Source organism: Rutilus rutilus, assembly GCF_951802725.1.
Source record: "Rutilus rutilus genome assembly, chromosome: 22".
Classification (NCBI taxonomy): domain Eukaryota; kingdom Metazoa; phylum Chordata; class Actinopteri; order Cypriniformes; family Leuciscidae; genus Rutilus; species Rutilus rutilus.
Window position 1 is genome coordinate 30,137,608 of NC_140227.1, and position 16,824 is coordinate 30,154,431.

At 38.1% G+C, this 16,824-nt stretch overlaps 2 protein-coding genes and 1 pseudogene across 3 annotated transcripts; 1 reads left to right on the forward strand and 2 right to left on the reverse strand.

Annotated features, from left to right (window-relative positions):
- Positions 1-856: 856 nt before the first annotated feature.
- LOC311282136 (uncharacterized protein) lies at positions 857-2,082 on the reverse strand. Its single transcript, XM_084395740.1, has 2 exons — positions 1,627-2,082; positions 857-1,517 (listed from the first exon to the last, which is right to left on the reverse strand). Exons 1-2 carry the CDS (start codon positions 1,746-1,748, stop codon positions 1,277-1,279), a joined length of 363 nt encoding a protein of 120 aa, XP_084251866.1. The 5' UTR covers positions 1,749-2,082; the 3' UTR covers positions 857-1,276.
- A 947-nt stretch (positions 2,083-3,029) lies between these two features.
- On the forward strand, positions 3,030-4,016 carry LOC311282130 (annotated as a pseudogene). The gene is made up of 2 exons (XR_014630346.1): positions 3,030-3,402; positions 3,516-4,016. The product of XR_014630346.1 is annotated as an uncharacterized misc_RNA (transcript).
- A 99-nt stretch (positions 4,017-4,115) lies between these two features.
- abhd6a (abhydrolase domain containing 6, acylglycerol lipase a) lies at positions 4,116-16,579 on the reverse strand. Its single transcript, XM_084395736.1, has 9 exons — positions 15,902-16,579; positions 15,052-15,171; positions 12,418-12,574; positions 12,043-12,156; positions 9,981-10,113; positions 7,825-7,982; positions 7,686-7,740; positions 7,511-7,611; positions 4,116-5,633 (listed from the first exon to the last, which is right to left on the reverse strand). Exons 2-9 carry the CDS (start codon positions 15,168-15,170, stop codon positions 5,451-5,453), a joined length of 1,020 nt encoding a protein of 339 aa, XP_084251862.1. The 5' UTR covers position 15,171; positions 15,902-16,579; the 3' UTR covers positions 4,116-5,450.
- Positions 16,580-16,824: the final 245 nt, after the last annotated feature.

A 16,824-nucleotide genomic window follows, 5' to 3' on the forward strand; every position in this document is an offset into this window, starting at 1 on the left:
AAGGATAATTCCAGTATTTAGCACTTTGAGTCTCTTTTCTGGTTTGTTTTGGATGAACTAGAGTGGTGGACACAGAAATGTTGACGATGGGTCCTGTCTCGACTTTTTGACTCGTTTAGAATCGCCTTTGAGGCATGCACAAACATGTCCTTAAAACAACCCTTAACGTTCGTTTTCAAAACTGTGCAACTCACCGAGTGGTTAGTGGTGTTCGTTGATGTTCCAAAACAAGTAGCGTAGCGAAATACAGTTTCTGTCGTGTTTTATTTGGCATTTTGTAAAATCCCATTGATTTCTGTTGGAGGACTCATTGCTCGTTGATATTACTGCGCTTCAGACTCAAATATCAAGCGGAAGTTTATACGCGTTTGTGAGGTATCTGAAAAAATAGTTCCACTATAGCAAATAACACGGATTGAAATCATACATTGCGCCGATATATTTGTTTTTAATCATCAACGAACATCACTAACCACTCGGTGAGTTGCAACGTTAAGGGTTGTTTTAAGGACATGTTCGTGCATGCCCGTAGCCAGCCACTCTGAAGCGGTCAAAGGCGATTCTAAACGAGTCAAAAAGTCGAGACACAGGACCCATCGTCAACATTTCTGTGTCCACCACTCTAGTTCGTCCAAAACAAACCAGAAAAGAGACTCAAAGTGCTAAATACAAGAATTATCCTTTAAAATGCATTAAGGATATTCAATGCATTTAATGCACGAGCAAAATGATCAAATGCATTTCTCTGTTCTAACTGAGAGCAGAAACATGTGGCATATTTTATATGTAAGAGCCTGACCTGTTATGGAGCAGGAAATCTTCATAATACACATGAAATAAGAGACTGAAATGTGAATTGTAAAAAAAAAAGATAACTTCTTTTATTTTCCATTTTTTTGGACGCAGTTGTCCATTTGAATGGCTTGAGATCATTGTTGAATCACAATACTTATATAGAACAACATTTGCTCCATTAAAGGAGCTTTGGGTTAAAAACTCTTTGTGCAGTTTAAACGAAAACAGCATTCATTTACAAACACAAAGATTAAGGCATATTGCAGTGTAACTGCCAGAAATAATGCATATAATGCATAAAACGGAGCATTTGTAAAAACAAAAATATAAAAATATTCTTTTGAGTAAGAAATATAAATCCAAATGTAAAAATCATTAAGACATGCAGTTATATACAAAGTTATAGGCATTATAGCGAGTCTTCTTGATGTTCAGTCTTTCTTCTGAGAGTGGTTTGTGTGAAGAGTTTTTCAGGTGATGTTCATTCTTCCGAGCACAACGCTGCTACATCCTCTGAGTGATCCGGGAAAAGACGCAGGATGTCACGGGAATATTTGGAGTATCCGTCATGGGAAAGTAAAACTCGTTTGAGGGTGATGAAGGACACGGCCCTCTCCAGAAGATCTGAGGTGTGGATGCCGTTCTGAAGATACTCTCCGAGAGCAGATTTCAGCTTCTCCAAACTGTTGCCACACTTTCTTTCCAAACATGTAAGAACGCATCTGAAAACAACAACACAATCACTTTAGTTCATGTGCATTTAAAAGATTAAAGCTGAATAAATACCAGAAGATAATGCTTTATGAATCCATGAGTTTCTGAAGTTCTCACCTTGCGTGTTGAACATGTTGAGTCTTGAAGCTGCTCTGGAAAGACACGTCCATGTAAGTCGCCATGTTGAAGTTCAAGCTCAGTTTGGACTGAAGTGTCTTCGCTGTGAAATGATCTTGCATTTATACTCACACCTCACTCCTCTCAGCCAATCAGAAGCCTCAGAATTTTGAACAATACTGTGTTGATGAGTGAATCGGTGGGATGTTCTCCTCACTGCCATCTGCCAGTAAGGTCACGTATATTCATCTTTATGAATGTGGGGATGCAGGACATTTCAGGTTCCCACAAGATGTTCAACTCAAGAGTTCTGCAGTTGCAGCTTGTAAATAATGCAGAGGACACAGTCAATATGCTCTGAAAATCTGTTTTAAAACAATTAAAGAAATGCAAAGAATTATACATTTCAGCACAGGTTTCAGCTTTATTGTAAGTGTATATTATAGAATTTCAAACAAAATGCAAAGGAAAAAAAAGTTCAACTACAAATTTAATTTAGGTTTAGACTTCATTTCTATATAGTGCATCATTAACACTTTATAGATTTGAAAATACAAGAGAGTTGAAAAATGATACAGATGATTTTTGATCTTGTCAGTGCTAAACAAACACTTGTGGACTCTTGAAAGTCTAACATGCTTTAAGAAAGTCTATTCCCATGTGAAACTGCAGGATAAAGCTTGTGCATGTGTGTAAATATGCGTAAGTGTGTCGACTCTCTTGTGTGTGTCAGATATTGAGGTTGTGTTTGGGTTTAGGATGCTGATGACACTAGAACTGTGACTCTGTTCTCCAGAAACCATTCCGACACGTCTAAAACTTATAATAGCCTTAACATTGTGAATCAGGGTAAGACAAAAATGTTTTTTGGAGGAAGGATTGATTATATAGATTGATATAGATTATTTCCATCACCGTGTCACTTAAGGTGCTCCGTACTAATGCATAAAAGTTGCACATTATTTATTTACACTAGAACTGTGACTCTGTTCTCCAGAGTTTCTCACACTGAGACACAAACACAACAATAGAAGTGTGTCTATTCACATGATAATGAGACGGACAAATACTAATAAAACCCCAGGGATTTAAACTCGAAGTAGTTTTGATCTGCAAGCGTTTCCCACGTCATTCACGTTCACTTCAAAATCACTTCTGTGCAAAAGGTTTTTTTATGTTTATCAAAAATTTTAATCCGGGTCAATTTAAAGAAAATATACTGATATATAAGTTACTTTTTTAAAATTTTGAAGATTTATTTTTATTTTATTATATATTTATTTGATCATTTATTGTTTTTTTTTTCTTACAACAGTCCAGCTATAATAAAGTTTATTAATGGTCCAGTGCGACACACGGCACAGATGATTCAGCCTTTGGGAACCGAGTTACTCCTGTGAGAACAGACACACTTCTATTGTGTGAGTGATTTAATGTGATGAAAACAGAAGTGTGTGAATCTGTGTGTCTCTGAGACTCCAGCAGTGACAGCAGCCAGAATAAAGATCTGTTAGTTCGCAGCTGCGTGTTCATTGAGCTTTGAGCATGTGGCGGCCCACATCCCTCATTGTCTGTCTGAGCTCTTCCATTGGCTCCAAACTGTGAGAAACTCCAACAAGCTCAAGCCTCACACATTCATATGGAGATTTGTGAGTATAAATAGAGGATCTGCAGCCGGTGTGAATCAGACTCGCTCTGCACAGAGATCTACAGCACAGAGATCCAGACATGACACCTACAATCATCTCAAAGGAGCATCTCCCTCTCAACAACAAGGTACATCACATGATCCTCCTTACAGCAACATTACATCAGCAGCTTTCACGACTCTTCTCAATCGCTGCTTATTCCAAGACACGTTCCTGATGCTTTTCTGTCTCGATCTGCAGCTGAGAAAGCCAATAGTGGAGAAGATGCGCAGAGATGGTCTCATCAGCAGCTCGAGTGTCTTCTGGCTCCAGAGTTCCTGATTCCCAGCTGGAGAAAGCAGAAATCCTGGAGATGACGCTCACAATTCCAGTTCGCATGCTGTCAATCGAGGCTTCTCCAGGTGTGTCCGTGAGATCCAGAGATGAGATGAAGACACAGAGCCAGAGAAGACTGAAGCTCTTCCAGAAGCTGCAGACATCATGTGATCAGAACAGGAGGGAAAGTGCGGAGCCTCGGCTGAGCCGCTCAGACCAGAACACCTTCAGCAAAGAGATGAAGGTCAACAAGAGCGCCACCTGGAGGCCTTGGGAGATCTTACAGCGACCAGCAGCTCATACTGAACGTCTACACTAGACTCAGTGGACTGTGTCGTTTCAGCTTCTCTTTTGGAGAAAAACTGTTTCATGAGTTCCAGTTTGGAAGAGATATTTGCACTGCAAAGTGCTCTGATGATTCGATCTTCTATGAAGACTCAAGAGTTCCTGACGGGAGCATATACTGACGTCTATATTAGACAACATTGACCTTTACATTAAATTGCATCTTCATGTCATTTTTTTAAGACTTTATTATTGTCCTTATCAGGGCTACAAAGATAATGTACCTAAGATCACAAGCAACAACATAGATCTGACCACAAAAATGAATTAGAAACAAATAATTATTTTTCCATTTTTGGGGATTGCTTGTTCTCTTCCGTCTTCAGTGAAGACTTTATCAAGGTCATCATGGACTTATGACACAGAATCAACGATTTAATCTGAATCTGCTTTGGTAAAAGCAATTATACAGATGAAACAATTTCTGTGAAGGAAATATAAGCCCTTTTTATTAATCAAACTTTCGAAGTTAAAGTTTTTCTCTTTTTGATTAAAAGGCTACAATAATCATTTTCAGCTTGGAAAAATATTTATACTGTTAAGTACTTTTCTGACTTTGTCTTCCGTGAAGCCACAAGCCGTAATGTGATGCAAATGTACTCAAAAGTCTTTTATAAAGAAGTGTAGTCATTCCTGAACCACGTTCTGCTGTGTGATTTGGAGAATTCTTCCAAATGAAATGTTGTGATACGTTATCACTGAATGAATGCAGATATCAGTCATTGAAAATAAAACAAAAAAAGTCACTATGTTTCCTTATGTTTCCATGTAAACTGAACCTACACTGACAAAAACACCAATAATAATAGATTAATACTAGAATAATACTATAAGCATTCGTAAAATATGAACATGAAATATGAACCAGAGTTTAACACTACCATAGCAAAGTCATGAAATAGTTGTTTGCATAATTCCCAAACAACATTTTCAAGAGACAGTCTCATGTACAAGGTTAAAACGGCAAGAACTGATCTGTACGAACTCTATATAGTAGAAAGAAAGTGATGTAATTGTCATGTGATGACTCAACGTCAACATTAAATCATGTTAAAATGGCGAAAAACATGGTAAATGACTAAAGGGATAGACGTATAGGCTGTGTCTCAATTTAAAAGGATATAAATACAGCATTTCTGGGCCTTGGATTAGTTCAGGGAAGTGCCTATGATGCCCAGAAAAGCTGTCTATAGTAGATCAGAGGAAAATTCTAATGATATAAATAGGGACCGTTTTGGGCCTAATCTACGTGTAATAGAAATCGATACTGTCTGCAGGATCTGTATCTGCATAGATTCTGAAGTGCTTTTCAACGCCGAGCGTCCCTGAGCGTTCACTACAAAAATAACTTTTACGGCTTAGTTACATTATAGTTACTTTTAAAAGAGCCTTTCATCCAAAGCTGAACTGTGATGTCTGTATCTGTCCAGTTTCTGCTTCAACACCTTTATGTTTGTAGCTGAGATCCTTAACCTTTAACCAACCAGTACGCCACGTATTAAAGAGAGTCCCGTTTTAGGAACGTTTCTTGTTGCTGTTGATTCCTGCGTTCTGTTGTGCGATGATAAAGTCCAGGATGAGCTGGGCAGATTTCCTCGGTCGCTCCATCACTACAGAGTGACCACAGTTGTCTAGCAAATGAACCTCGGATCCTGAAACGGCTTCGGACAGAACTGACGCCCCGGACACGTCCAACACCTGTAGGATACGGTACACAGTTTAGTCGTATATATACGGTATATCATTAATGCATTTTTTTCAATGGTTGATTCTTAAACTAACAACTACATCTGTGATTTCAAACCTTGCAAAGAAGGAAAAGTAGCAATAGCAGTGATTTATCATTGCTAACCCTAAAAGCATCACATTATTTTAACTTTGTCACAGTAAGTTTGGAATCATTTAAAGAGACAACTGAGTAATATGCTATCAGTTTCTGATGCAGAAAAGTTAGTTCATGCATTCATGACCTCGAGACTAGATTACTGTAATGCTTTATTAGCCGGTTGTCCTGCATCCTCAATAAACAAGCTACAGTTAGTCCAGAATGCCGCCGCTAGAGTTCTTACTAGATCAAGAAAATATGATCATATAACACCGATTTTATCATCACTGCATTGGTTACCTATAAAGTTCCGTATTAATTACAAGGTATTGCTACTGACTTATAAAGCCCTAAACGGCTTAGCTCCAGTCTATTTAACGGATCTTCTATCGCCCTACAATCCATCGCGCTCTTTAAGATCACTTAATTCAAGGCTTCTGGTCATACCTAGGATATCCAGAACCACCAAAGGAGGGAGAGCATTTTCACATTTAGCTCCAAAACTCTGGAATAGCCTTCCTGATAATGTTCGTTGCTCAGACTCGCTCTCCCAGTTTAAAACTAGATTAAAGTCGCATCTCTTCAGCCAGGCATTCATATAATATTTTTAATCTTACAGTTCAAATTACAATCCGGCCTCTAGTTAATAAACGCCAGAGGAGAACTGGCCCCCGACTGAGCCTGGGTTCTCCCAAGGGTTTTTTTTTCTCCATTGGGTCACCTGATGGAGTTTTAGGACACCATTAGGTCACTTGATGGAGTTTTTCGGTTCCTTGCCACTGTTGCCTTTGGCTTGCTCAGTTGGGGATATTCTGGGGATATCTAATTTGATTTTATCAATCAATAAATTCCACTAGAAACAAACCTTGTTGTATTATTTTAATTTAATACTGTGAAGCTGCTTCGATACAATCTGTATTGTGAAAAGCGCTATACAAATAGACTTGACTTGACTTGACTTGACTTGAGTAAATCTAGCAGTATCAGATCAGTTTCTGTGTGCTTGGTAATGCATCACACATAATAACACACATTACAACATTTTTCACAACGTGTTTTGTGGCCACATTGCTCAACATGTCACGGAGTTGAAGGTCAGAGCAACTGTAGCACATTTCATTGCACCACACACTATTATTAAGATATTCTTGTACCTTTTTTCTTTTTTAACTGTTTTGGAGATTTTATGGTTTATAAAACAGGGTATTGTGAGTAAAGCATGTGCTGTATGATGGCTTTGCACAGTTACTATTCAAGAAACTGTAAAACTAGGGTGTGTTAGTAAAGTAAACATGGATTGCAACAGAATACATCCACATTTTCAGTGGCCTTGGTTGCGTAAGTATTTTTCCCATTCATTTTTTCCCATAGGGATTATAAAAAATGAAGCACTGTATACACACACACACACACACACACACACACACAAGTAGTTTGAGAGTGTAGGGTGTTATATTGGCATGATTTGTTTGTTTTGAGTCTCTGATTGGTGGAGATTTATCTGAAGAATCATGGGTAATGTAGTTTTTCACCTGTTAAACACGATTATTTAAAAAATAAGTTGAAATTATGTGGAATGATGGTTTTAACAAAAGCTTATACCATCGATTAACAACCTCATAGCTCACAGTAGGGCTCTCTTTAAAGATTTATAAGTTATGTTAAAAATCAGTATCCCTATGGGAAAATGAATGGCGTTTTTACTTCCAGAAAAGTACGGTTGCTGTATTCAGTTGAAGTATGTCCATACCTGGTCGTTTTTCCCCCAAATGACTTGCAGAGGAGTTGAGATGAGATGCATGTTCTCATGTAAAGAGTGTCTGGATTTTTCTCCAACAAGCTCCATGAAACCTGCAGAAAGTATTAAGAGTTGCTGACAAGATGCAGAGAGCAAGTTACAGTAAAACAACACCAGCGATACTCACACTCTCGGTAGAAGTCATTGTTTGGAATGCGAACGTCAACCAGACCTTGAAGAATCTAGGAAACCAGAGGAAGAAAAATCATCAGCAACTGATTCAGTGTTCAAACTCTCATACGCAGAATCAATGTAGATAAACACACCTGTTTAGGAATCTTAAAGCGCACGAAGGAACACAGTCTGAGCATCTCCTCCATCTCCTCTGGTGTGGAGGGAATCAGCGGGATCTCGTCACTGTCCTGACTCTTCTCCAGTTCCCTCAAACGCTGAACAAACTTACTTTCAGTGGGATACTGAAGACCTGTGGATCCAAGAAATGTTTGAGGACCGGCCATCATATTTCAGGGAGACGCATCATTAAAAAAAAAGTCAAACTGAAGACCTGTGAACCAAGCAAACCTCTTCTTCCAAGGAAAAAACCTCTTCTTACAGTTTTTTATCAGTGTGTTATTGTTTACACACAGTATAATGGCCTCATCAACATTTTTTTTGGCACAAAGTACATGTCATAAGATATTAATATGATACTTTGGGCCTAACATTGCAAAATAAGATTTCTTGAAAGTTCAGCCTTTTGCAATTAAAGGATCAAAACAAAAAACATTCCAGTTCGTGACATTCCTTAAGAATGGGCCCTTTGCTCCAAATGTTGAAATGTCCCTTGATGAACTATTACTGACTCTGACCAGCAGGATCATTGCAATGTTGAAGAGGTACTGGGTCAGAAACTAAATCAACACACACACACACACAGGGCCGGATTATCCATAGACGGGATTGGGCGAGTGCCCTGGGGCACCAGCCAATAGGGGGGCACCAAGTGATTAAGATAATGACTAGACTTTAAAATATTTTTCATGTTTTGTATATATATTATTTTGCTGGAAGAGATGCAGATACAAAATGAACAGTTAATGATACAATATATACAGAGAGAATATTAATTATATCCATAAAGAATTGACCGTTCGCAAAACCCCGCCCTCGAACGGTCCTCGTCCAATCCTAGCTCAGCAACTGTAACTAAGGAGAAAGACCCCCGTGACCGCCAAACATTGCGATTTTCAGCAAGATGGTGAAACGATGCGCCTATGGCACCTGCAAGTCTGACACCAGGTACCCCAAAAGTTCATAGGGAGGGGTCGTTTTTTTTCGCCTTTCCAAAGCCCAAGATCCAAGCGGAAAGATGCCGACAATGGATTAAGACAACCCCGACAACCTCACTCATGGGCGTCAGTTTGGTTTGAAATGTGCTGGGGACAGAGACGCATTCGGAAGTGCATTTTCATAAGTGCTGGGAATAATGACGCATTATTTATTTTTTTCTCTTTCGCGCAGGTCATGTTTTGAAAGACGATGTCCTGTAGCTTACTAATGTAAATAAATAAAAATGTATACAAAAATGTGATGATGTCCAACTCGTTTTATGAATAAGAAAGCCTTAAGTTTTCAAAAAGCATTAGACATCTCTGACCAACTAATCTACTTCATAAGTACCATGCTGACAATGACATGACGTGGTTTAACAATGATTACCAAATTTCTCTCTCATATTGCTCCTCATAACCACTGAAAACGGTAAAAAAATCGAACCAAAAGTCCAGGTTAAAGTTATCTGACGTTATCTGACATTAAGCGTTTCTGCTTCACATTTTCAGCAGGGCAGCGTGGGTTGTGGGTTGGGCTGTGGGTTGACTCCACACGGTTCTCATGGGGTTTATACTAACGTGAAAAAGCTTTACGTGGCTTAATGTACCTAAACAACGATCACCCAAAAAAATCGAACCCAAAGTCCAATTATTATGGACGTTAAGTTGGGGGGGGGGGGGGGGGGGGGGGGGGGGGGGGGGGGGGGGGGGGGGGGGGGGGGGGGGGGGGGGGGGGGGGGGGGGGGGGTGTTCAACATTTGAACACTTCAAATGTTGTCACCCAGGGGCACTACACGGTGTTAATCCGGGCCTGCACACACACACACACACACACACACACACAAACCGTAAACCTACCCATCACAGAAAACTTTCTGCATTCTTACATTTTCGCTTGTTAGTAACAAATCATATGTTTATTTAGGCATGTCCTCATAATGTAGGGGGGTGGTCAAACCAGTACACACACGCACACACACACACACACACGCACGCACACACACAAACCGTAAACCTACCCATCACAGTAAACTTTCTGCATTTTTACATTTTCGCTTGTTAGTAACAAAGCATGTTTATTTAGGCATGTCCTCATAATGTAGGGGGTTGGTCTAACCAGTACACACACACACACACACACACACACAGACCTGCTGGACAGATGAGAGTGACGCCGCAGAGATCCGTCGGGTGACGGGCAGCATAAACTCCTGCTACGTTTCCACCCATAGACGTGCCGATCAAATGGAAAGGCTTTTTCTTCAAGCCGGTGCACTTCACAAACTACATTAACAGGAAAACACGAGAAAATACAAACAGCTGTTATTAATGAAACGTTTTTTCTTGGTTATGTGAAACATTCCATTTAATCCCTATTATGCAAAAATTATGGGAACGTTACATTTGAACGTTCTCTGAACATTCTAAAACAAGTAGTTACATTTAAAAAAATGTTAGATAACTTTGAACGTTCTAATAACATTACTGGAAGAATGTTTGCTCATAATTGAGAGAAACTTGTCGTCAGCTGGGATAGATCTTAGTTGCATAAGGGCGATGCAGCATTATTCAGAGACATCATCAAATGTGCTCCAGAGATAAAAGTGAGTTATTTTTAATCTGCATCCATCAAAACAAGGAGCTTCACCCTTCATCTAGAAACAAAACACTCTCTCAGCATCCAGAAAATGCCTTTCAGCACAAGCTGCTCAAGTCCGCTCAGCCGTGCAAATCAGGAACTACCACAAGTTGCTTTAAATACAGACAACCTCAAACGAGCCGAAATCAGCTTGTGTATTTCAGGCTGGGAAACACAGTCAAGTGCCCCAGGTTTGAAGAAGGGCATCTATTTTAGGCACAAGCCCGTGTTGTTGAAGGAAAGCTGATTAACTCTGGGAGAAGAATAGAGGAAATGAAGACACAAGGGCTTTTCACTGATCTCAAGATACTTCAGAGAAATCTCAACATGCAAGCCTAATAAATCCACTGTGTCATCATGAGAGATGTATTAGTCTACGCACTGTGTGATGTTTAGCCAAAAAGAAAAACTGGGTCAGTGACTGGGATTCATCAAGTTCAATTACATCAACTTAAGTGACAGATTTTAAGAACAAGGACTTTTTCTTTATCGTCTTTGTATGAATTAAAAGAAATCAATAAAAATAAAAGTATTATTATTATTAGAACTGTTGATACTTCTTAATACTTCTTGGATATATATATATATATAAAATCATAATAAAAAATCTATTTAATTAAAAATGATATATCCATACATTATATATATATATATATATATATATATATATATATATATATATATACAGTGCTATGCATAAGTGTATACACCCATGCTAAAGTTGACTAAAAAGAGGAATAAAAAAATCATATTTTGGAAATTGAACTTAATGCCTTAATTTAAAAAATTAGGAAAAATCCAACCTTTAAGGACACCAATTTTCTTTGTGAATGAATAATGTATCGTAAATAAATAAATATAAATGTTCTTCCTTAAAATACATGGTGCATAAGTGAGTACACCCCATGTTAAATTCCCATAGAGGCAGGCAGATTTTTATTTTTTTTTATTTTTTTTGGATACTATGCATCCTGATAAAGTTCCCTTGGCCTTTGGAATTAAAATAGCCCCACATCATCACATAACCTTCACCATACCTAGAGATTGGTATGATTTTATTTCAGTTAGCCTAAAAGCTAGTTTGATTTGCATTGAGAGATGATCTTATGGAAAGTACCCCATGCCAATCTCTAGGTATGGTGAAGGCTATGTGATGATGTGGGGCTATTTTAATTCCAAAGGCCAAGGGAACTTTATCAGGATGCATAGTATCCAAAAAAAAAAAAAAAAAAAAACTTAAAAATAAAAATCTGCCTGCCTCTATTGGAATTTAACATAGGGGTGTACTCACTTATGCACCATGTATTTTAAGGAAGAACATTTATTTATTTACGATACATTATTCATTCACAAAGAAAATTGGTGTCCTTAAAGGTTGGATTTTTCCTAATTTTTTTAATTAAGGCATTAAGTTCAGTTTCCAAAATATGATTTTTTATTCCTCTTTTTAGTCAACTTTAGCATGGGTGTATACACTTATGCATAGCACTGTATATAAAAGTATACTTTTTTGGTATTTTTTTAAATATTTAATATATCCATATTGTATAAGTGTTTTTGTTGTTGTTTTTCACCTGATGTATCCGGTTGACCTGGCCCTCTATGGAATAATCCTCAGCACCGGTGCGCGTCGTCCCTTCATGTCCTGGCATGTCAACACACACCAAGTGCATATTTCTAGGGAGAAACTACAAAAAGCAAAGAACATCAGTCAAACATTTCTCTTTTTACTTTATCATCTGATCCATATAAAAGCAAAGTAATGATTGTGTCAACAGAATATCATACGTTTTGACAGATTTCTACATTTCTGTTCTTTGTGTTGATTTGTTGGTTATTATATGGAATAGTTCATTTATTTTGAGATTTTTTTATTAATTTTTGCCCTTTAAAACCCCCAATAACTGCATGTTTGAGTTGTGAACTGTTAAGCCGCAGCGGTTTCTTGCCTTGACCACACCGAGCCACATGTCCTTGTGTGCAGAGAACCCGTGTAACATGAGGATAGACGGACGAGCGCCTGGATTCCCTCTGTGAGAGAAACAGAAGCGATATCCTTCATATTCTGCATAATCCACCTGCATTCCCAGCCTTCTGCGCCAATACCTGTTGAGCAAATCACCAGACAGACTTGGATGAAAATAAAAATTGCATGAAAATAAAAATGCTGCTGAAAGCTATTATCAGGGTTCCCACACCTTGGTTAACTTCAAATTCAAGGACCTTTCAAGGACTTTCCAGGTCCCATAGACCTTATTCACAGCAGAGCCATCTTTGATTTTTAATGGGAATGAAAGCGAGGCTGTGAGGGACAGACATGCATCTCTTCAATGGGCTGTACTGTTGTTTAATATGTTTTTGGATTGTTCTGCTCATGAAACACTGGAAAAATATCTCTCCAAGAAATTTCAGTTGACAAAAAACTCCCGACAATATAAGCTGTGGAAAATTGTAAGTAATCTAGGAGCTTTTAACAGCGGATGCCATTGGAAACACGGCAAGTCTATCCCTCACAGCCTCACTTTCAAACATGTCATGGCGCTGCTCTGAATAAGGTCTATACCCTCAAATTCAAGGACTTAATGTGGGGACACATTTCAAGAGAGAGGAATGGCGGCGGCAGGGATTCCCCCGAGGGGAAGTGCTTAGGGAAGTTCGCAAGTGCGTGTCTAAAAGTGGACTGGAACGCAGCCCGAGCGTGCATAGGCCACGAAGTGTTGGCGAAATAACACATTATAATAATAATATGGATTTTTTCCCCCGAAAAATTCTTGCACAAAATAAATTCAAGCAGTTTCAAGGACCTCTATCTGTGTGTGTTTATTTTCAGAAAACTTTCCAGGGCCTTGAATTTTTTTTTTTCAGATTCACAAACTTTTAATTCAAGGACCTGTGGGAACCATTATGCAAATCTAATGTTCTGCATGTAAAATAGATGGTGATTTCGTGGTAATTTGATGTACACAATGGTACTTAAAATGCTCACATACCCGCCATGTTATTTTTTACATTTTCTGAAGCAAATATGAGTCAAGTTTGACAGTGCAAAACTCACAACCATGATGAAAAAATAGTTGGAAGTCTGTTGCTTATTTGTCCAATATCCCATCCAACGTATGGCTATTACCTACCGATTTAGTCCGATCACATAAAGTAACAAGACTTGCATGGGGAATCATTCATGTTCAAAATGCACTACGCCTATATTTTAGCAATAGTAATAGTGATGCTTTCTGAGTCAGAGAACACTGTTCATGAGCAATCCAGAAGTGAAACTGAAGGAAGCCGTCCAGAGGCAAACAGCAGTTTTGATGACTGTGTCATTTAGAGCAAAGTTTGCCTCCCAGATATTACGAGAACCAAAGTCTACCGGGCAGCTTGCGTAAGATTCAACTGACATCAGCAACAAATGCAGCGCTACATGTTCACGGCTAATGCACACACACACACATTCAGCTTCCTGGATGCATAGAAACATCATGCATTATTCAGAGCTAAAGCTATCTGAATCATTGGCACCTTGTAGAAATGTGTCCCTTCACCCAGTTTAGTGACACGATAAAATGAAGAGGGCTGTTAAACGAACCAGCTTTATCCCTGTCACCAGATAAGAGACGTGCTAAACAATACAAGAAAGATCCTGAAAGATTAGCCTTTCACCTGCACTGTCCATCGATGCTCTAATGTAATCTCGTTGTATCACTGCAATGACAATAAATTATTATTATTATTTAGATCGTGCCAGAAAACACCCACACTGCAAAAAAAAAATCATTTTCTTACCAAGTATTTTTCTCTTATTTTGTTTTTTTCCAGTATAGAAATATACAACTTAAATCAGGATACATTTACTTGAGAAGCAAATTGACTTAAGATATTGATGATTAAAATTAAGTGAGTTTATCCTTAAATTAAGAACAAATCTGCCCATGGGGTAAGAAAAAATAAACTTAATTCAAAGGGAAAATATGTTTATTTTCCCTTACCTCGATGACAGATATTTTTTTTTGTTTTAAGCATAATTTTATAAAAAAAATTGATCATTTTTAATGAAAACATGACTTAATATTTTTTATATATAATAATGACTTAAAGTCATTTTTGCTTCTCAAGTAAGTGCATCTTGATTTAAGAATGTTTAGGTATGTGTACTGGACAAGACAAAAAAACTAAATAAAACAACAATATTAAGTAAGAAAATAATTTTCATGCCCTGGAAACATGTTTTATTTTATTGGCAGTTTTTTCACTGTTAAACATCATTTTCTTTGGAATTTTATAATATTTTTTTGCGTTTGGTGCTGCTAATGACACATTGCAACTTTATCTTGTGGACTGGACCCTGTGGTTTGTGGTTTGTGTAACTGTAACTGATTGTATTGATAAGGCTTTGTGTAATTCTTTTCTCGTTTAACGGCAGCACTGAAAGAGATAGCAAGTGTTAAAATGCTGAAATTACTCAGAATGTATGTACTGAGAAATCCAGGTCATTTGCACATGCTCTTCTTCAGATGAGCTCTAGTGAACTCGAAGGACTTCGTGAAGTGAAATTAAATTTAAGCTCAGATCTCTCCAGCACTTACCAGTGATAAACTTTAATGAGAGCTGCGGGCCAGAGCAGGAACGAGGCAACGAAAGCCAGTATGGGGATCGCCAGCGTCCCTCCGGCAATGATGAACATGTTCAACACGTCCAAATCCATCCTGTTAAATAACACAGCACTGACAACTCACAAAACACAGCTTTTGGACCTCACCTCATGACAGATATAGCTTCTAATAAGCATAACAGATTAGATTATCTAACCATAACAGCAAGATATTTTTAAGCAAGGACAGAGAAAAAAACAGAAATGGGTTGACAGATGAGACCATCCATTAGCGATGCAAAGGGAATAATTGAGGTGAATTATAAAGTGAAGCAAAATTATAATAACATCAGGGTAAAAGACCTCTGGTAAATGTAATGTACAAAGCCATGGTCAAAATATATGGGCAAATAATGCACTTTTATATAATTATATACATTACGTACATACAAAAAAATAAAAAATAAAAATAAAAATAAAATATATATAGGCCTATATATGATAAGCCCTTATTTACTTTCATAGTCCTGAATTATGTTTATCAATGGATTAAGCAATACGTATAAATATCGACCGTTAAAACTAAGAATGGAAGTAAAACAAAAACAATATTCATTATTTAGATCACGTGAATTCGACTACGCTACACTTTCATTTTTACTAAAAAGAAGCATGAATTAACAGATCTCTGATGCACTTTGCACTGACACATTGTCGCAATTAAATATTGTTACATCAGATCTGTCATGTGATCAAAGATCTGAGCTTGAATACGCTTCCATGACAGTGAAACGTATTTGATCGCAATATTAAATACAAATGCTCTTTAAATATAGTAAGCATACCTTTAAATGTACGTGCAATGCGAGAATGTCCAGTAAAGGCCGATCAAAGCCCAGTCATATCAGCCTCTGATCTGCAGACCCGTGCGCGCTCACTGAACAGGGAAGTTCGCTCGATTTAAAGGGGAATAGATGCGGTAAATAATGATCCGTCGATAGGAACTATAAGCGAACATCTGTCAGGTGCACATCTGACATAAGAAGAATCCAGTGGGCGGTGAATGTTGCTGGATGAATAACAGTTTCCTGGGAGAAACGTCCGTCAGGTGGCGCGCGGCGGCTCACACAACCAAATCCCACATTGAAGCGCATTCAGATTTCAAGGATGACGTCTGGTCTACTGGATACACTTGTCCAATTAAAAGTATAATTAATTAAATAAATGAATATGCCTCTTATACAAAAGAAAATCGGCCAGCAGTCATATCTACGAAATTATTAATTAAAATCCCTTTTCCAGTAACCACAAACGGCTGTGATTGGTTCATCACGACCAGCGTTGAGAAACGTAACAGAGATCAACTGACACCGCGTCGTCTGGTCAACTGTCAAAAGCGGTCTTCTGAATAATTATACTGATTAAATTATTGAATCAACCTTGATTTGAATAATACACATTGAGAAAAGTTAAAACAGCAGCATATTTTTTAGACCAGTATTTTTTTTATCTATCCGCTCATCGTGTTTCACTGGAAAACGCGCTCATTTAAAGGGGAATACCGCGGGGAAATAAAATGTAGTTAACTAATGCCAGCTGCACAACCTGCGTCTCAGAACGGAAATGACACGTATAACTCGACGTTTTTTAAGAAACCGAAAGCAAAATTATGAAACTATTTTTTTTTGTTGTTGTTGCTGCTGCGGTCGCTTTAAGGAATGTACCTGGCGCGTTTGAACGCACAGCTGCGATGGCCGAGTGGTTAAGG